Raw genomic sequence first — 19,860 nt, 5'->3', positions numbered from 1 at the left:
AATAACTTGGAAGTGATGATAACCGCACTCGCAATCATGAGAAAATTTAGAAAAAAGTGAGAATAGGAATGAAGAACCTGTTTGTAATCCTAGCAAAAGAACAGCAATGTCGTAACTAATGATTGTAAACTAAATTAAACTTCAATACAGCTTGCTGATAAAGAGCACAAACTGCAATAGTAATAAGACTTCAAAGGAGAAGAAGCAAATTACAAGAACATAGATAACTGAGGGGAACCAAAACTTCATCACATTTTTAATCCTCTAGAGAAGAGAATCTCTCCATAGGGCACCTTTTGCTCCACTTTCAGGGCATCGCGGGAAGCAAGAACTATGCATGAAAGAATTAATTAGGCACTATAACTTGAATGTCTATTCTAGGAAAAAAGAGTTTAAACCTCTAGTCTTTTTAATAAATAGAAAGCTTAACATTAATTTTATCTTAACTTATACTTAAACTTTGTTTTATTTAGAAATAAATGTATTGAAAATTAATTTTATCATAACGTATTCTTTTAAACTTTACTATTTTTAAATAGACAAATGAAGTTTGAATATTATCATAGTTAATCTTTAAACCTTTTCAACTTTTTTATAAATAATTTTTTCTAAGATGTTGAAGTTAATTCTTTTAGATTAAAATAAACTATTCTTTAATTTTTTTAAGAAAAAATATCCATAACATAATAAGTTTTTAATAAAATTAAAAATGTAGGTGTCTATTTATTAAAACAATAAACTGTAAGGATAATTTAGAAAAACTTAAATTCAATATGCCTTGTAAAAGATAATTTTTTTTATAACAAATTAAAAAAAAATTAAAGTTCAGAATATTTATTTGAAAAAAGAAAATAAAGTTTAGGAGTTATATAATGTTTTCCGTTGTTTCAAGAGGAAAAGAAAAATGTGTATTAACATTGTAAAATATATTTATACTATTATCCAATCATAAATAGTTATATTATACTTTTTTTAAAGTTTACGATTATTATTTTAAATGACCTACTTTATTATTGAATGATGGTGTTAAGTAGTGAATATAACATTAAACTATTAATTTGAAGATTTAAATTAATATATGACCATTTTTTATTTCAAGCATTTCATTAATTTTTTCTTCATATGATAATCTAAAAAATTATAAGATTTTGATGAAATCTATAAATTATATTTATTTTGTATTTTTGCCACAACTCAATTATTAACTTTTCTAATTAATTATTAAAATATTTTTAAATTTCTCTTATAATCCCTTTTATCATGACAGTCAAAGATTATCCTTATACATTATTAATAAACATAAAAGTCGCAATGTATATTATATCTCAACAGTATAAAGATCACATTATTCTATTTTAATTCAAGATAATAATACTTTGACAAGGTGACAATATTTTAACTCTATCTATGTGTCATTATTGATTGATCTATATTAGTGTTTATGATTATTATTATTATTGATTGTAAAATAATTTTGAACCAATAACAGAATGACACGTAAATAATGTTAAAATATTATCAAAAAATATTGTTAAAATATCATTATCCTTTAATTTAAAAGGACATACAAACATCTGTGAAATAGAATTAACGGAGATAATATCGAATACACAAATCAACTTTTATTTATTTATTAGATAAATAATTTTAAAAAAGGATTAAATGCTTAAAATAAAAACTGAGAATTTGAATGTATTTAAACCTATTTTAAATTTAGGATAGATAAAGGAACTAAAGAATAATACCACAAATTTGATAGAAAAGTTGTGCTGCTGATGTCCGTGTCATTCCAGCAGCTAGATTATGGAGGGATTCGACGGGAGGAGCTCCAGGAGTGTCAAAGTGTGCCTTCATATGTCTGTTCAAATACAAGGAATATGCATTATTATTATTATTATCCAAAATTACATCTGTAATTATGGTTAATAATTAATTAAAGAGATTCATACGCTTGGATGGAATCGGTTATCTTGTCACTGGGTTGATTGATGTTTACTTGAGTTTGAGTGGGTCCTGTTTCCACGAGGAGTTCTGAAAAGGAACTTGTGAGACTGATGTGTGTGATAAGTGAATAAAGAATATACCATTGCAGGTGGTCCTCTTCCAATGTTAGAAAAAGCCTTAACAAGTAATATACCTTGATCAGGTGTGGGACCATCTTCATACAGCCTAGCTAACTTGAAATTTACGTCTTCCACTAGTGGTTCAAGGCCTCCACTGCTGTTTGCTGATGAAGAATACCTTTTATTTTTGAATCTGTTAATATTTCTGAAGCATCAGACTACAACAAATTTTACTCAACATGTGCAAAACTATAATATCTTTTTGTCCTTTAGATATCAAGGTGAAATGGACATTTGAAACTATAATGAGTTATCGAACAATATTCGGTAGGTTATAAATTGAACCAACTACCTCCCCGAATCAAAGTCTGAATGTGAGGCAGGACCATGTTCAGACGCTGGTCTTGGAAAGGAATGAGCACTGTCTCCTAGAAAAACATATCCAAGAACAATTATGTCGTATTTCCTTACACAGGGACGTCCATTAGAGAATTGAAAGATCCAATAAACAGATCAATAAAAATTACCGGCTTTCATAGATGAGACATGAGGAGTAGATTCATGCCCTCTCAAAAGGCTAGCCGTCAGTTCATCCATGAGGACATTTTTCCTCTGCTTCTCTACTGGAGGTGCCTGGTAGTCTGGTCTACTGTCAAAATCTTCAGAAGGCTTCACATTTGGACATTTTATCAGAGATAAGCTACATATCCTCCTAAAATGAAGAAAAGCAAACCAAAGGATGGAGTTTAAGACTAACAAATTGCATGAAATCTCCACTACTGTGTACTCCTGGAGGGGATGAAAATGATGGTTCCGGAGGCTGGTGGGCTGAAATCCTTTCTGCATAAAATTGAGTTTGTTACTTTCAGCTAAAATCCATATAAAGGTTGGTTAGTTTGTTAAGATCAACTAATATACCATTTTAAATCGCCCCCTCCCCGGACACATCCCAGAGAGGGACTCTATGCTGACCTGAAGGTGAATCGTGGGGTGGTTGAATGCTCTTAATCCATAAGTCAAGAATAGGTGCTGGATAATATATATCGTTATTTTCAGCTGTAAATAAATCACCACTGAGCGCAACAGGTGGCAGCTTCATGAGGTTGGCTATCTTTGTTGAAGACAAAACATTAGTTTGCTGCAACAGAGAGAAGGTAGTGTTTATAGTCGAAGTATTTTGTTGAACATATTATTGGATTTCCAATTTTATCTGCTTCACATTTATTATTTTTCTTCCTTTTTATGATATTGGACTCCCCATTCATCTTTCCTTAAAAAATTGTCTGGTTCCAAAAATATCAAATATGGAAAAAAAAAAAAAACCTGTTTCTTTCTTCCCCTTCGCGAGACAATATCAGAAGCGTTCTGAAGCCAGTGTTGATATATGTGAACAGGAATAATGGTTTGCTCATAATCCATTTCGATATCCAATTGATGTCCTCTTTTCCTTTTATTTGGTCCCCGCCTTCTAGGTTCCTGTTGCATTGCACTTCTAAGTTTAGTCATTTCTTTTCTCATCAGTCGTAACGGTCATTGTAGTTTTAAATAGTAGTCGTACCTGTCTGGGTGTCATGGCTTCCTTAGGTTGCTGAATGTCCTGTTGTTCAGGATGAAGGTCTTCAAACATATCAGCTGCAGAAGTTATATGTCAGCAAACAAATTTCATTCTTTCTTTTTTAATTTTTATATTGACAGTGTTTAGTCATTTCCACTTTTAATATTTGCCTGACTCATAAGGGAAAAACTATATCTTGAATTATCTTCACAATAAATGGTAATGTAGCTGAAATGTAATCCCATGATCACTAAATTTTCATGATAACACTTCGGTTTCTATGCGAAAGATGTCCTTTTACAAGTCAACTTATAATACCAAAATAAATTTTTACCTACACGCCACCAACTAAAAGTGACAATTGCTTATCTTTCATAGTCATTTGTCAAAGACTAAACCTCCTCTCCCTTAGGAAAGGTAAAACAGGACGTTGAGAGATACACAAGTTGTATATACAATTCAGTACAGAAACTCCATTATTCCCCTACAATTCTTAAGTTGTATGTACAACACTAGTAATTCGACACTCATTACTCCTTTACAAACCTTAAGCTATAGTACACTTCAAGTTGTAGCCTAGCTCAATACGGAATACTCAACTATGCAAGCTTCTAAAAGATCAGGTGATGCAATTTGGTCTAGATGTTACATTATTCTTCCATCAAAAACCCAGTGCCATAAGCTACATGAGTAGGGTACCGACTAAGGAAATGCTGAGAAACTAAAATAAAAAACGCAGTTAAGGTGTAGGGAAAGTCTAACAATAATTAAAAAGCAAAATGTTAAAAATTAAAATTACATTAGAGTAACAGCCAAAACTACTATTATTGGTAGCTAGTCGTCAAGATACAATTTTCTATAACATTATCTAAAATTTTCACGTTTACAGACAAACAAATGATTGTTATCCTAATCACCTCTGGTGGGCTCATCTTGATGAGGTGGGGAGGGTATAAGCGTAGTTGGAATTTGATCTCCTGAAGTTACATTTACCTGTGTTTCGTCATCTCCTTCAATATCAAACCTGCCACAATTATCCAAAAAAATAAATGGATTGTCGCTAGAAACTAAAGACTACTATACAAAATAAGGATGATCGAAACTACAAACCTCTCAAAGCGATTGTATGGATCCGCATTAGCTTGGAATGTTTCAAAGCGTTCAAATAAGGTAATATTCTCTACGTCAGCTGAGAATGATGAGAGTGAGCAAATTGATACTCGCATGAACTACATATATATGTTTAGCAAATCCAAGGAAGACAACCTTGATGGAGAAATTCAGATGGATCTTGTTCCTCTCTTGCTCCACTACTAATGAAGGGTTCATCCACGCTATCAAGTCGCTGCAATAAACAAGGGTTTGGATTAGCTCAACCTAATTGGCGATCAATTTTATTGATTAGTTCTTTTCCCTTTCTAATTCCATGCAGTGAGACCAGATACGTATACCATAGTGAAATAGGCGTTATGTTGGAATCCAGTTGTGGTGCCTGTGTTGGAAAACTGAAGGGACTGTTCAATATCAGCCACGTTCGTCTCACGGATCCCTGGCAGAGTAATAGCCTCTTTCCTGTAAAAGAGAAAAAGAGTTACTTTAGAGCATAGGAGAGTTAAATATTAACTAATGATGTACAGACAACCCATTTAAGTATATATTTTCCTTAAATCTTTGAAAAAAATAATAAAATTACTGAGTCACATATTTATCTGAAAGGAAGTATATTACTGGTAACTTGAATAACAGAGCATACAAATGTGACTAACTTGGCCTTGGATTTTGTCTTGGGGAGCAATGTAGGATCAGGGACAGTCTTAACCTTCCATGCTTCGTTTATCTCAACCTTGTACCCATAGGGAAAAAATATAAAAAAGGAAAAAAATAAAACTGAATTCTCAGGAAATGTCTTGAGCTTCGTACCAGAAAACGGGTCACGTCATCTACGAGAAAAAAAGAAGATAAAATTATAAACTAAAAGTAGAGAATTCTGATAAAATCGTTGTGCAATGAAAAGGGACTTTCAATATTCTAATGTTACATTAATCATGAAAACACGGATTCAAAGTTTACCATAAAGGAGCTTCACTTTTCTCTCATACACAATCACCACTCCTCCTGATAAAAACGCAACAACAATTAAGCAGAGGCGCGGAGATATGCTAAATTTCTACCCATTAACTGAAATAGAAATTGAAACTGAAGATAGCAACGAGAGAGCACCCATGAGAATTCCAGAAAGTCTAAGAGCCATTGGAACAGATGGGTTCAGAATCTCTTCGCTATAAAACAAGTACAAGAAACAAGAACACAATATATCAGCTCCTTTAGTTGGCAACGTATATAACTGTAGGCTACACCAAAATAAGCGTGCAAGTAACCATTACCAGATCTTAATGATGTTAAGCTTGTCCAGCTTTCTTCGGTTTATCTTTGCGTGCATAGTGGCAGCCATCCTTCATGAAGAACCAGTGAGAAAAAGCGACTAATATTTTTATTTTTCATTTTAGAAACAAAACGCGGATGTTAAACAAAATTGAAATCCATAATCACTGATAACGTTATATGAATAGAAAAGAAAAAAAAAAACTCAGCAACAAAAACATTCGTAAATCAACAACGACGTAACTGGTTTTGCATGATCACATTTTTATAGAGAATAGATATATAAACGTCGCACTAGTAGACGCTTCACACAAACAAAGAAATGGACAAGCATGACGACCAAAATTGATGTAACAGAAAACAGAGAACCGTTGCGATCAGAGTTATAACAAATACAGAGCAGAAACATGAAGCCGAAGAATGAAATATATGGAAACGGAGTTACCATATTTGGCCAAGAGGAGCCTTCCGAGCAAGAAGCTGATGAGAGTAGAACATCTTCGATACAAGAGAAATTCAACTATCTGTATGTACATACATAACTGTATTCACCAAAGTAGCAAAAACTCGGTTTATCTCAAATTAAGAAACGCAAAGAAAGAAGAATTTGAAAGCAAACCTCGCAAGAGACACTCACTCCTATGCACTCGCTTCGCCGTGCTACCTTTCTACCCGCCAAAAATGCAATGTATAGTGTTGTAACGCATCAAGCAAGTAACAAACACGCCTATGCTAACCACGAATGTAGCAAACAAAGACTACCCGAGGGTGCTCCGTGCTACAAAGCGTGACTATGACACGTGTCAATGGAGAGACACTGTAGCACGTTGTTTAGCGCACTCTTGCTGTTAGAGTGGGCACCACATGATCAACGATTTTTCTCATTTTTTATCCATCGAAGGTGAATTCGTTAGAAAAAGATGAAAAACCATGTAAAATGGAAATTGGACACGCGCCTGGAGGGACGTTAGGTTTACAACACAGTGTCACGTGACTCTCATTTTCAGTGCTCATCTACACTTCACGTTCACCCACCTAGCCCAATCCCAATCCCGCAGAGAGAATCGAGCTTTGGTAGATGGAGGAGGCACTGGTGGAAGTGTGCGAACCCGCAGAAGTGCGCATACAGTTCGCACTCAACTGCAAATGCCGAGCCACGGTGCGGCTTCGCTCTCTAAACCCAACCGCACCAGTGGCCTTCAAGATCCAAACCTCATCGCCAAAAAAGTTTCTGGTTAACCCACCGAGTGGACTCATTCCCCCTTTATCCTTCGCCACCTTCAAAGTCATCCTTAAGCCGCAGTCCCATCTCCCTCGCTCCTTCCCTCGCTCCCCCTCAGACCGCTTCCTCGTGAAAACCGCCGAGTTCCCCGCGAACTCCTCCGTGTCCACTCACCCCGAGTCCATCAACTCGTGGTTCGCCTCTCGCCCCTACGGATTCAAAACTCGGGACATCAAACTCAAGGTTGCTTTCGTGGGGCCCCTCCTCCTTAACGATGCCGTCATTCGTGGAGACCTTGACGCCGTTAGAAACTTGATCAAACGACAGCGTTCCATGCTCGCGGATTTGTCACCCGCCGAAGCCGAATCGCTCCTCGGCGCCGCCACAAAGCTGCTGAAGCCGGACGACATGGTTCACCTCCTCCTGGAAGCCGGCTTGAGAATAGTCCCCAGCCCCAACGCCTCCGATGAAGTACACGTGGCAGAAGATGCCAACACAAATGTAAGTAAAGCCGAAGCCAAAGCCCAACCCAAATTACTTGGCCCATCACATAAAAGGCTTATATTCATTTTTTTTTTTGTTCAGAAAGAAGTGGTGGAACTGGGAGAAGCAATATTCGAGGCTTCGAGGAACGGAGAGGCGAATGAAGTGAAGGCACTGCTGCGAAAAGGTGGTGGGAGTGTGAAGTATCGCGATCAGTACGGTTTGACGGCGCTTCATGCTGCGGCTTTTAAAGGGCACAAGGATGTGATGACGGTGCTTGTTGAATTAGAAGGTTTGGACTTGGAATGTGAAGATGAGGAAGGTCACGTGCCCTTGCATATGGCGGTGGAGAGCGGCGATGTAGGGACGGTGCAAGTATTGGTTGAGAAGGGTGTAAACCTTAATGTTGTGAATAAGAGGGGTGCTACCCCTTTGTACATGGCCAAAATTTGGGGACACCATGATATCTGCGAATTGCTTCTTAACAGGGGAGCCTTTTATTCTCTGACTTCCACTTAGATTTGTATTTCTCACTAAATATTGTTTGCCAAATTCAGTGACATGTAAAATGGAAAATAATAATTGTGTTATGATGTTTTTTTTAGTAACAATCATGTTAACCTTTGAAAAATTGACACTGCAGAAATAACCCAAAACTAGTAACATACTCCTTTGAAAATGAACAAATAGAAATAAGCTTTTGTTGACACTGCTCTAATATCTAAGAAATTTGATTTTTGGTGTGATTTTTTTGTTAAGGTGGAATTTGTGTTAGAAAAAAAATATGTAAGGGGTTTTATTATAAAGGTCGTTAATATGATGGTTGACCAGTAGTTTGACCTAGGAATTGAATTTTGAACTATCTTGTGGTTTAAAATATATGTAAACGTTTCATAACTATAACTACATATATATATATATATATATATATATATATATATATATATATATATATATATATATATATATATATATATATATATATATATAACTATATATATATTGTGTGTATAATAAGTAATGTATGACTCAATATAAGTATTCTTTCTATTTTTAAGTTGATTTTGTCCATCTATTTTTCTCTCAAAAATATAAATGCATATATTATGATTCAAAAATGTCTGCAATTTATTTGGTGTCCTTATATATAGGTACAAATGTTTAAGGTATTTAAGAAATTATAAAAGAAAGTCCAATGACATTTGGTCCAAAAATAACTTGAAAAATAAAAACAAATTGTTTGCAATTAAAATAAAAATACAATTTATTTAACTTCCTATTCAATTGTGCTGATGATCTTCATGTTCTTTAAATTTCATTCTTTATGAAAGATTATAAGAATAAAGATTCAATGAACACACACAACACACAATATTAAAAACTTATTTGTTATAATTTTTTTATTTTAAAAAAAAACTTATAATTAAGTAAGTCACCCCGTTTAATCTACCAACCCGTCTTGGGTTGAATCAAATTCAAATTTTTTCAATTTGTTAATAAGTGAATCGGATTGAATTGACTCATTAAGTGATTAACCCATGGTGGACCAAACCGAATTATCATTTTACCAGTTCTAATTTTATAAAATTAAATTTAAAATTCACTCTTTAATCTAATTTGAAAGAAGTTTATAAGAGGATTGGAAAATTTTATTTTGTGTATAAAACTACTAAAAACAGTTTTCCTCCTCTCTCTATATATATTTACATTTAATGCATCATTATGAAATAATCAATAATAATTTATTACCATTTAATATATTTTTTATATTAATAGTTTAGTTAAGTTTTATATCCATTGAGTATTTTTTATTGATTATTTATTAATTATTTACATATTAAGTACTAAAAATGTTTATATTTTCAATTGAATACTTATTGATCAACTTTTTGTTAATTGAGTGACATAATTATTATTCTGTCACATCATTTTGCTTACATATGTCCATGTCCAAAAATGTAGGTTTATATTATTAAATCAATATTGTTATTAATGTAAAGTGAAAAATGATTTTTGTTATTTTAATTGAAACGGGTTCAATAACGAGATAGTCATATTTTCTAATCTCATGTCATCATTACCTTTAACAACCAATAACAATTAGGAACTATAAAGGTCATCACCATTTATGTAGGTAACAAGGACAATTAAAATGTATGTTAATATAATTGAGAAGTTCATAAAACAAAATGAATTCTCTTTGGTATGATCGGTTGGGTCATGATGAAAAAAATACTTGATGGACACTCACTTTAACATATTTATTTATTATCAATTGACATTTGTAAAGTTATTAACATAGTTAATCAAAGTTAACAATTCACTTCGTAGATTATCAAATTATGAAAATTTCTTCCAATAATGTTGGTGAATCTACATCTCATGTTTTTTTATGAGTGTTGTATGTTAATTAGAATTTAATTTGAACATCTAGAAGTATTGATACTTAAAATGGACTTACAAAATTATTAATAAAACGTCTAAAATTTATTGCAAGATCATTGCTTATAAGAGTTAATATTTCTGATTACTTGGAAGATATGCAATTTTGCTGGATGACAAAAATACTTGTGTATGTGGATATCCACATATAAAATTTACAATTGATAGTTGATATTGGTGGATATTTATTACATTACCTACGAATATTTTAATATCTGTTTATAAACAGATTAAGTGTGAGTATCATATTATTTATACGTATCCATTACTTCAAAATATTAAAATTAAAATTTAATTTATATTTTATTTAGCTAATTTAATAAAATAACAATTTATATTTTATTAGTTTAAATTTAATTTAATTTATATTATATTTTATATTTTCTTGTAATTTTATTTTAAAAATTTATAAAACATCTCTTTTTAAAAATTCACAGGTGAGTTTTAAAATATCCGCTGATATTTTTAAAACGACATCCAATAAGTAACAGGTGAATTTTTTTTGCTGCAGGTTAAGTAGCGATTAGCATTATCCGTATCCGATTCGACATCCGTGTCCGATCCAACTCATTGTCATCTCTAACTATGATGGGTCTTCATAAGCGATTGAGAAATGTATTGTATATGATTCTCCATCAGTAATATGTCTTAAACTATCATTATGAGACTTATTTATAGTTCAATTTGTCTATTGTCATTTTGATGAATAAGTTTTTTCCAACATTAGGACAATAAATAAAACAATATTATTTGGAATGAATTATTATTATTATCTTGATCCTCGTACAAAAAATGTGAACTAGAAATTGAAAGGATAATTCATTCACAAAAATTAGTTAATTAATTATAAGATTAAATCACATATGTCAATTAATATAATTGATATAATTCATAACATACTTGAAGCATGATAAGTCTATTGGTTTTAAAAATAAAAACTCTCAAATAAGAAAAAGACCTTGCAAACAAGATGACTTAATAAAAAAAGTGAAATCCCAGATGATTTATTTGATATAATTAATGATTTAATTTCAAACTAACTCATATATATATATATATATAATTATTGAAAATGACAAGATCTCAATAAATTAATTTAATTAACTTTTGTTAACTACGACTAATCATATAATTAATTTTTGTTAACATTACTTATACGATTGATTATTTTTTATAACATTTAAATATTTATATATATTTGAATTACATGTTGCATCCTTCTTATTAATAATAATATATGTAAAAAATTAGTTTTTATTCTTCTTTTATGTTTTATTTTTTCAATTATAAGCTTAATTTTATACCATACAAAATATAGATATCACATTATCATATATCTGGATAATCTTAACGTCCTGCTACAGTTTAAATGATGAAAAAAAGAGCATTTATTTTTATGGTTAAAGATATAACATGAACTGGGTCGGTGTACCTTGGTAAAAGAAAGCACAACGCTACCATTGTCAGTGTCAACGCGTCGGTTACAGAGCGCAAGAACCTGGGTTGAGTTGGAAGTCGTGCGCTTTGAGTTCTGAATTCTGAATCTGACCACCAAAGTACACAGTCTTTAGGATCTGAAGGACAACCACAAGATTCCCACTTTTTTATCCTTTGATCTTGTTCAGACAGCAACATGTCCCATTCTTCTTCGTAAGCTCTTGCATCATCTTCATGTCTATTCTTTGCCTCCCAGCAGAGTGAGAAACCAAAATGGCAATTTTAGCTGAAGACTTCTTCAAAGAGAGGAAATACCCTTTCATTTTCACCCTCTTAATCTTGCTCATTTGTGTCGCGTTCTTCCTCTTCAGCTTCTCCAGCACCACCTCAAACCCTGTTGCTTTCAATTCTGTTATCCAACACCAAGCACCTCCTCATCATGCTTCAAAACCGAAAGAGCAAGAGCTTCCTCCAAAGGTGACCAATGTCACTGCTGAAGAAGACCAAGGTTTGCCCCCAGAGGAGGATGCTGTGACCATTGATTGGAAGCTGTGTAAGGACCCGCAGAATGTTGATTTTATACCATGTTTGGATAATTTTTTGGCAATTAAGGCTCTTAAGTCAAGGAGGCACATGGAGCACAGGGAAAGACATTGCCCTGAGACTAGTCTTCACTGCTTGTTGCCTCTTCCAAAAGGGTATAAAGCCCCAGTTCCGTGGCCTAAGAGCAGGGATAAGGTGAGATTCATAAAAGTTGAATAAATTGTTATTGTGGTACTATTTAATCATTTACCTATTGTTCTGCAGGTTATTGAAGAAATTGTTGTACTCTTAGCTTTACTTGTATTCTGAACGGGTTTTGCTTTATGATTTGTCACATACCAATTTATTCTAATAAAGTAATGAAAATAGTGTTCAGTTGTTATTTGTTAAGTCTCATTTGAGTCTTTTAACTAGTCTTGAAGACAATGGAGGAGGAATTTTATATTTTCTTTATTTTCAGATTTGGTATGATAACGTTCCTCATCCGAAGCTGGTGGAGTACAAGAAAGACCAGCACTGGGTAGTAAAGTCTGGAGAATATCTAGTTTTTCCTGGTGGTGGTACTCAATTCAAAGATGGAGTAGATCATTACATTGAGTTCATACAGAAGGTATTTTGCCATGTGGATTCACATATTAACCATGATTATGATATATATAAGTGTGACTGTTATAGATACTGATGAACTTTAATCAATTATTGAAAAATAAGAACCAAAAAATTGGGAGGACAAGGGGAGTGACTGAGAAGAGCCTTACTACTTTTGGATCTTGCTTGGCCTGAATATTGATTTCAAATGAACACATCAAAAAGCTCAGAGCTTATGATTAGGAATGTTAGGCAGGAGCGGTAGTTGAAATTGTTTTTCTTAGTGCTGTTGATGCAATGTTTTATTGCTTCTCTCTAGCAGGATTGATGGAAATGTCTAAGATCTGATATTAAGAGTTGGCATTTTTTTTTAATTTACAGTAGTTGGCATTGATATATTATTTTATCCAATAAAATCGATGACATTTTGTTGTAATGAGGGCGTAGCAATGTTTCGTTTTGATTTATGAATGACTTAAACCAGTACATTTATGGTGGTAGTACTGGTCTGCTGATTATTTTGGTTATACCATAGACATTACCAGCAATTAAATGGGGAAAGCATACCAGGGTTGTTCTAGATGTTGGCTGTGGTGTTGCTAGCTTTGGTGCCTATTTGCTGGACAAAAATGTTATTACTATGTCATTTGCCCCAAAGGATGAACATGAAGCTCAGATACAGTTTGCCTTGGAACGAGGAATACCTGCAACTCTTTCTGTCATTGGAACACAGAAGTTGACTTTTCCTGATAATGGCTTTGATTTGATCCATTGTGCACGATGTAGGGTTCACTGGGATGCAGATGGTACTTATCTTTTTTTCTTGCTTCCACTTTCCATATCAGGATTTCCTTCCATGTTCCATTTAGACCAATCTCTGATAGAGATGATTATTCTCAAATACTGTCACAACTTTAGGTGGGAAGCCCTTATTTGAGCTCAATAGGATTCTTAGACCTGGTGGTTTCTTTGCATGGTCTGCAACACCAGTCTACCGAGATGATGAAAGAGATCAGAAAGTATGGAATGGTTTGTCTTTCTCTCTTTCTCTCACCTTCATCCTGTGTCTCTTTGTGTCATTGTCTTTCCTTCCTCTTTAGTTATAATTTTTTCATCTGTGCTGAGAATGTATCTTATTTAATGCACAGAGAAGTTGAATTTTTGTATGAGCTGACCTTGATGCCCTAAAGCAAATTTGTTCTGCCTTCTTAGCTTTTATGTTGAAGAATTTCTTTGTCAATCTGCAGCCATGGTGGATATAACAAAAGCCATGTGCTGGAAGGTTGTGGCTAAGGCTCATGATTCATCTGGAATTGGACTTGTTATATACCAGAAGCCCACTTCATCTTCTTGCTATGAGAAACGTAAAGAGAACAATCCACCTTTGTGTGAAAATGAAGATGGGAAGAACAGCTCATGGTAGATTCTCTCTTCTTGGGATCTTATTTCTATTATGCTTATGTTTCTATCAATTTATACTTTCTCCATTCTTCCAACACAAAATAAATGAATATTATCTCTAAGAAAAAGGCCAAAGAGACTATTGCGAGCAATGCTAGATCTAAGTACTCTGTTCTCGTTTGAGTAAAGATCACCCTTTATTTTCTTGAATATAAGCAAATTTGCCAACTTTTGTTTTATTTAATGTGTAACCTTATATTAAGATACTAATAGAAGTTAATGCAGTTTACTGATTTTCTTAATTTGTGTCAAATTAATTTTTGTTTTTCTTATAAATGAGAATGAAGGTCGTGCCATACTTAGTTTAGTTTCTATCTTTGCTAATTTCCTCTTCATGCTTGTGATTATGTTTAGGTATGCCAGGCTCAATAGTTGCCTGACTCCTCTTCCGGTTGATGATAAGGGTAACCTGCTGAGCTGGCCTAAGTCTTGGCCCCAGAGGCTTACCAGTAAGCCACCTAGCTTACCTACTGATTCAGTTTCCAAGGATAAGTTCTTCAAGGACAGCAAACGCTGGTCTGAATTAGTTTCAGATGTTTATGTGAATGGTCTCCCTATAAATTGGTCAAGTGTCAGAAATGTAATGGACATGAATGCTGGTTATGCAGGGTAAAGTAATATTTTCTTTTCTTAAATTCTAGCTCTTTTCCCCATACATTCTTGAGGGCATTGGTAGTAATAACCCATATCCTTGATTTTCTATCAGAACTACTCATGATGTAACAATGGCATGTTATTGACAGTTTCCTCCAAGTTTCGTTGTGACTGATACCACGTCCGTCATATTTTGCAGATTTGCTGCTGCTCTTGTTGATCTTCCAGTGTGGGTGATGAATGTAGTACCTATTGATGTGCCTGATACTCTTAGTATTATAATGGACAGAGGGTTTATAGGAATGTATCATGATTGGTGCGAGTCCTTTAGTACCTATCCTCGCACATACGATCTTCTTCACTCTAGCTTTCTGTTCAAATATCTTGAGCCAAGGTATGATTCTTGAAGAAACTAATATCTATAAGATCATGTTATTTCTCTTTTAATTACTATTATTATAGGACTCTGTCACTTCTACACAACACAACACTGGTATATGTATATGATTCTGATAGTGAACAATTTTTGTCAGATGTGACATTTTAGACGTGGCTGTGGAGATTGATCGCATATTGAGACCAAATGGATATCTCGTGGTTCACGATTCTATGGAGATACTAAACAAGCTCACTCCAATTTTGCGTTCACTTCACTGGTCTGTCACGTTGCATCAGGATCAGTTTCTTGTAGCTAGGAAGGGTTTCTGGCGACCTACGAGCTCTTCAGACTGAATGAACATTGGGTTAAGAACATGAAGAAATCTTCAATCACCCATGGATTATGTATCGGTATATTCTGGATAAAAGGTAGGTGCAAAAAGAATGAATTTCAAGAAAGGAATATTGTATCCGACAAGTAATCTTGTCCGAGTGTGAAATTTGTCAGCCATACATTTATTTATAGTAATAGTAATACGGAGGATTTTGTTTCTCTTATATATTTTCTTTTCCGGATACTCATGCTGTGATGAGTTACCTTTACCATAACTTTTGGCACGCAGTTGTTATGTGCAAGCTCTACTCTGTCAGGAACCATATACTTATGCTATGATCCTTGCTTACGGAGAAGCTTTTTAGATTTTCATTAGCCTGTGTTTTCTTCTGTGTCTAGATCCAGGCACAGTGGCTGAATGGAAGCAATACATACATACATACATGCAGATTCAAAAGATACTACACTACTACACATTCCTGTTCCTAGAAAAAATAAAACTAAAACCCTATGCAGGAAACTACATAAAAACATGTACGCTACAAGAAACTACAAAGAATCTTCACTCTTCACAAACAAAAGTTGAATTGTCCAAGACAATCCTTCCATCAGCCGCTGCAACATTCCGGGAGTAGCACATGAACCCATCAACATAACTATAATTCTGCGTGGTGCTTGCCTGACCCGACACAACAGAGTGACCCTTCACCTCGATCCAGCCCTTGGAATTCTGGGCATTGGTAATGGATTTCGAGAAGCACCCACTTACATGCTTCTCATTGAGAGTATGAGAAAGCTCTGTGACAAGCTGGTATGTACCATCGGGAAACTCCTTAGTGGTGGTGACAACCCTTAAAGGGTACCTTCGTCTAACCTTCAACCTGGTGATAGATTCACCATTTCCATCGATCACCTTCACTTTTTTCTTTGCCTTGAACTTCTGCTTAACGGTCTTGATACTCCCATTGTGTTGGAACTTTATGAAGTTCTTGAACGAGAATCCCTGAGAAACTGTGGTGGTGATGTTGCCAGCACTAGTCATGACCCACCCTGTGATGTGCATTTCCTGCTCCGCGTCCACATCAAACGACCCATCAAGCCCTCGAAACCCCTCTTGCCGTTCGATGGAAGTTTCAGGACTGTGATGAACCACGGGATTAGCATGAACCACCATCGATTCATGGTCCAACCAAAGATGTAAGTTTGCGTTTATCAGCCAGTAAGATATACCCTTCACCACCCCTATTCCGAACACGTGCTCCTTCCCATCCAGAACTTTCCCCAAAAACGGCGTCAAATCAATGTCGTATGAGGGAAGGTTAAAAGCCCCGATCGCCACCATGGGCTCCCAGAACAAAGGGTTGATCCCGCCGGTGAATATCACCGGAAATGGAACCTCCGACCCGACAACCTGGCCGTCGATCGTTACGTAAACTTCCCTGTACGCGCCGTTCCCACGCTTCGTCGCCAAACCGTTTGCCGTGATGTACGAAGTCGGCGGGTTCGAGTACCAAAACTCGTCGTTTCCGTGAAAAGAAACGTACAGTTCAAGCACCGCGCGATAGGTGTTTCTCGGAATTCGAATTTTCCGGGAGCAGGAACTTTTCTCCTTCTCCACCTTGAACCAAAACCCTCGCCGTCCATCATCAGATATCGGAATAATCAAATCCGCCGGTGACTCATATACGCCTCTGGAGCCAGGATCCTGGATAAGAGATCGAGATTTGGGCAGAGAAATTGGATTGAAAGTGAGCTCCTCAGGGCAGGGGACAAACGGAACTCGGACGGGGGCCTTAAGGGTGTACTCGTTGTAGTAGAGGAGAGTGACGGTGACGTGGTAGACGCCAGTGAACTCGTTGTTGACGATGTTTTCGAGCATCATGGTGAGATCGAGGTTGGGTTTGGCGAGGAGGGAGGAATATCTCGTGACGTCCTTGCGGACGTTCCAGAAGATGCCGTCAGCGGTGGGCTCGGCGGTGCTGGTGCGGAGGATCTCGGCGCCGGCGATCCAGATGGCGGCGATGCGGTCGTACTGCTCGCCCTTGCAGCGGGCGTGGAAATGGAGCACGACGCGGGACCACGGGCCGGGGCACCGCGGGGGAGGGCTGTAGGAGGTGGTGTACGGAGGAGAGTCGATGGTGTTTGCGAAGGAGTGGTGGAGGACACGGTGGCTACAGGACGGAGGGGGTTCGTGTGACGGCGGAGGGTAACCCACCTCGAAGTATTCTAGGGTACTCCCACGAAGGGGTCTCATAAAACGGTCTGGTTGGGAGTTTGACAACGTTGTCATGAAGAGAAGCAGAAAGAAACAGAGGAACGTGACAAACCTCTCGCTCGCAGTATTCATGGCTAGGAAGTAGAAATCATACGTGAAACGAAGATGATTCAGGTTAAAAATTAAAACCTTGAAGAACTTTGGATACCTGTGAATTGCCTTTGCTTCATTTTCAATCCACAAAAATGGCACTATATATATATAATAGCGTTGGGTACTACTGTCTCAGGAAATTTCTTCCTGCTATTTTTCTTATCACCATCCTACACAACACTAAACTCCGCGTTCATTCAGTCAGTACTTTTTTTTTATCATTCCATTGCAAACTGTTGCCATGTCCGAAACAAGAAACTAAACTTCAATTATGAACTTTTTTATTGTATTTCCTTTTGTTAGTAATAGTTAGTGAAAAATGAGGGACTACCACTGTTTATGAAAAATTAGTTAACTTTAAGAGTGATGTTTGTTTGTGTTTTTATACTGAGTTGCATTTTGCGTTCTATAAAAATAAGGTATAATCTGTGATCTTTCTCTGTTTTGTACTTTTCCTTGTCATCTTTTCTTACCTTTTCCTTGCTTCATCACCATGCATGTCATGAGACAACTTAGGGGAATCATTGCAAGTAGGCATTTGAGCCACACAATCAACGTTGTGAAAGAGTAATTCATAACTACACCTGAAAAACTAATAATGCAGGACTACAGTGCCTACCACAGTAGATGTGATACAAGTGCAAAATACAAGTACTTATTATTGATCATTTTTTAAAATAGGCTAAAACTAGCAATAGATTAACATTCAAAAATTGGCTTCAATTATACAAAAATTAAGGATTATAGACTTTAAATTAGACCAACTTTAGATTTTAGGGTAAAAAGATGGTAGAAATGTCTATTATCACTCATTTAAACAATTTTGTCTAAAACACTGCCTCATCTTTGTCAATCAAATTAACACTAATGATATTTTAAACGAAGATGTTATAAAATTCAAAGTGAATTTCAATGATTTATTGGATGTTATAAAATTTTAAATTATTTTATGGAGGAAAATGACAAAATTTGTGCACGTGCAACACAGCAAAACACTACACAAGAGAACTAAGTAAAAATCATTTAGGAGAAAAAACGCAAAAAATCGCCCACCGTGGGGCTCGAACCCACGACCACAAGGTTAAGAGCCTTGCGCTCTACCAACTGAGCTAGACGGGCTTGATGCTCTTTTAAAGTATATTAAATATTAGTACTCTGCTAATAAATTCTCTTTAGTAATACAAAAGATTGGGAAAAAGAATGTGTAGCTGGCCATAACAAAAGGCGGAAATTTTGGGAGAAATGAAGCTATTTGATTTAATAAACTTTACCCAAATTAAAAATAAAATATTTTTTATCTTTTACATTTAGGACTAATTCGTCGAACGTCAAATTGGAGTTATTTTCAAATTCTTTTTCAAAATATGGATTGTTAATAATATATCATGCGGTGTTCGCGTTATGAAAAGTATAATAAAATAGTATTTTAAATTCCATTACCTAAAAATAAATAATAATGAGCACGTACTATTTATTTTGAATTATCTTATTTTACATTTGTTTATTTTATTATTATTATTATTATTATTTATCTAAACAAAATATTCATGAGACATATATTTCCCATTCAATGGGTCGGACAAAACATGTTACAAATAATAATAACAAAGATAAAAATTAAGTACTTTGTATATTTTACACCTTTTTGGTTTCCTTGTCACAAAATTAAAACCTGTTAAATAAAATAAAAGTGTATAGTATAACGCGCTTTAAACCGTCACAGTATATTTTAATCATGATTGAAGTATGAAAAAAAACATGTTCACGAATCATAGTTTATTTATTTTGAGATACTTATAATCTACTTATTTTTCCTCTTATTTTTGGTTTTTACTCTAATTAGAGTGTGCATATAAAACATATTGTTTTTATTAGATTAATTGACCAAATATTTTTATCCTCCGTTACAAACTCATCTTTTTGTCACGTCTCCTCTAGTTAGACACCTTTTTCTACCATCCGCAACCTTCCTTCTTATTGTAAAAAATAAAATAAAATTGTAAGACAATT

General features: G+C 34.9%; 4 protein-coding genes and 1 non-coding gene across 7 annotated transcripts; 2 read left to right on the top strand and 3 right to left on the bottom strand.

The window, feature by feature from the left end:
• Nucleotides 1-80: 80 nt before the first annotated feature.
• Nucleotides 81-6,989, bottom strand: LOC108336396 (sister chromatid cohesion 1 protein 1). Of its 3 annotated transcripts, none has more exons than XM_052881016.1 (21): nucleotides 6,620-6,989; nucleotides 6,446-6,542; nucleotides 6,003-6,071; nucleotides 5,839-5,897; nucleotides 5,689-5,733; nucleotides 5,539-5,558; nucleotides 5,385-5,461; nucleotides 5,070-5,190; nucleotides 4,885-4,963; nucleotides 4,729-4,807; nucleotides 4,536-4,642; nucleotides 3,622-3,695; nucleotides 3,387-3,539; nucleotides 3,036-3,201; nucleotides 2,821-2,903; nucleotides 2,591-2,732; nucleotides 2,416-2,491; nucleotides 2,138-2,256; nucleotides 1,950-2,031; nucleotides 1,746-1,858; nucleotides 81-331 (listed from the first exon to the last, which is right to left on the bottom strand). In XM_052881016.1, exons 2-21 carry the CDS (start codon nucleotides 6,496-6,498, stop codon nucleotides 249-251), a joined length of 1,800 nt encoding a protein of 599 aa, XP_052736976.1. In that variant the 5' UTR covers nucleotides 6,499-6,542; nucleotides 6,620-6,989; the 3' UTR covers nucleotides 81-248. The 3 variants fall into 3 exon arrangements, with proteins under 3 accessions (XP_052736976.1, XP_017428323.1, XP_052736975.1); XM_017572834.2 differs by having other exon boundaries at nucleotides 6,446-6,524; XM_052881015.1 differs by having other exon boundaries at nucleotides 6,446-6,524; nucleotides 6,638-6,989.
• Nucleotides 6,990-7,078: 89 nt separating this feature from the next.
• Nucleotides 7,079-8,316, top strand: LOC108336398 (protein VAPYRIN). Its single transcript, XM_017572835.2, has 2 exons — nucleotides 7,079-7,723; nucleotides 7,808-8,316. The coding sequence occupies exons 1-2, from the start codon at nucleotides 7,079-7,081 to the stop codon at nucleotides 8,222-8,224; spliced, it is 1,062 nt and encodes a 353-aa protein (XP_017428324.1). The 3' UTR covers nucleotides 8,225-8,316.
• Nucleotides 8,317-11,548: 3,232 nt separating this feature from the next.
• Nucleotides 11,549-15,706, top strand: LOC108338166 (probable methyltransferase PMT23). Its single transcript, XM_017574904.1, has 8 exons — nucleotides 11,549-12,322; nucleotides 12,588-12,737; nucleotides 13,251-13,521; nucleotides 13,634-13,744; nucleotides 13,963-14,134; nucleotides 14,531-14,785; nucleotides 14,970-15,164; nucleotides 15,304-15,706. The coding sequence occupies exons 1-8, from the start codon at nucleotides 11,858-11,860 to the stop codon at nucleotides 15,500-15,502; spliced, it is 1,818 nt and encodes a 605-aa protein (XP_017430393.1). The 5' UTR covers nucleotides 11,549-11,857; the 3' UTR covers nucleotides 15,503-15,706.
• Nucleotides 15,707-15,828: 122 nt separating this feature from the next.
• Nucleotides 15,829-17,829, bottom strand: LOC108338167 (peptide-N4-(N-acetyl-beta-glucosaminyl)asparagine amidase A). Its single transcript, XM_017574905.2, has one exon. The coding sequence runs from the start codon at nucleotides 17,827-17,829 to the stop codon at nucleotides 16,045-16,047; it is 1,785 nt and encodes a 594-aa protein (XP_017430394.1). The 3' UTR covers nucleotides 15,829-16,044.
• Nucleotides 17,830-18,896: 1,067 nt separating this feature from the next.
• TRNAK-CUU (transfer RNA lysine (anticodon CUU)) lies at nucleotides 18,897-18,969 on the bottom strand. Its single transcript has one exon. It is a non-coding gene; the product is annotated as a tRNA-Lys (tRNA).
• Between the last annotated feature and the right edge of the window lie 891 nt (nucleotides 18,970-19,860).

This window comes from Vigna angularis, chromosome 7 (genome assembly GCF_016808095.1).
Source record: "Vigna angularis cultivar LongXiaoDou No.4 chromosome 7, ASM1680809v1, whole genome shotgun sequence".
Taxonomy (NCBI): Eukaryota; Viridiplantae; Streptophyta; class Magnoliopsida; order Fabales; family Fabaceae; genus Vigna; species Vigna angularis.
Note: the sequence above shows the minus strand (reverse complement) of the source record. Positions and strands in the feature narration are given on the sequence as shown.

What these genes read in the sequence shown, in the direction of transcription:
- LOC108336396 (XM_052881016.1), bottom strand. Translation starts at nt 6,498, where the DNA reads ATGTTCTACTCTCATCAGCTTCTTGCTCGGAAGGCTCCTCTTGGCCAA. An exon ending in GCTCCTCTTGGCCAAATATG is followed by an intron (nt 6,072 to 6,445) that starts GTAACTCCGTTT and finishes TTCTTCATGAAG; the next exon opens with GATGGCTGCCACTATGCACG. An exon ending in ACTTTTCTATCAAATTTGTG is followed by an intron (nt 332 to 1,745) that starts GTATTATTCTTT and finishes TTTCATGCATAG; the next exon opens with TTCTTGCTTCCCGCGATGCC.
- LOC108336398 (XM_017572835.2), top strand. Translation starts at nt 7,079, where the DNA reads ATGGAGGAGGCACTGGTGGAAGTGTGCGAACCCGCAGAAGTGCGCATA. An exon ending in CAGAAGATGCCAACACAAAT is followed by an intron (nt 7,724 to 7,807) that starts GTAAGTAAAGCC and finishes TTTTTTGTTCAG; the next exon opens with AAAGAAGTGGTGGAACTGGG.
- LOC108338166 (XM_017574904.1), top strand. Translation starts at nt 11,858, where the DNA reads ATGGCAATTTTAGCTGAAGACTTCTTCAAAGAGAGGAAATACCCTTTC. An exon ending in AGATCAGAAAGTATGGAATG is followed by an intron (nt 13,745 to 13,962) that starts GTTTGTCTTTCT and finishes GTCAATCTGCAG; the next exon opens with CCATGGTGGATATAACAAAA. An exon ending in GATGGGAAGAACAGCTCATG is followed by an intron (nt 14,135 to 14,530) that starts GTAGATTCTCTC and finishes GATTATGTTTAG; the next exon opens with GTATGCCAGGCTCAATAGTT.
- LOC108338167 (XM_017574905.2), bottom strand. Translation starts at nt 17,829, where the DNA reads ATGAATACTGCGAGCGAGAGGTTTGTCACGTTCCTCTGTTTCTTTCTG.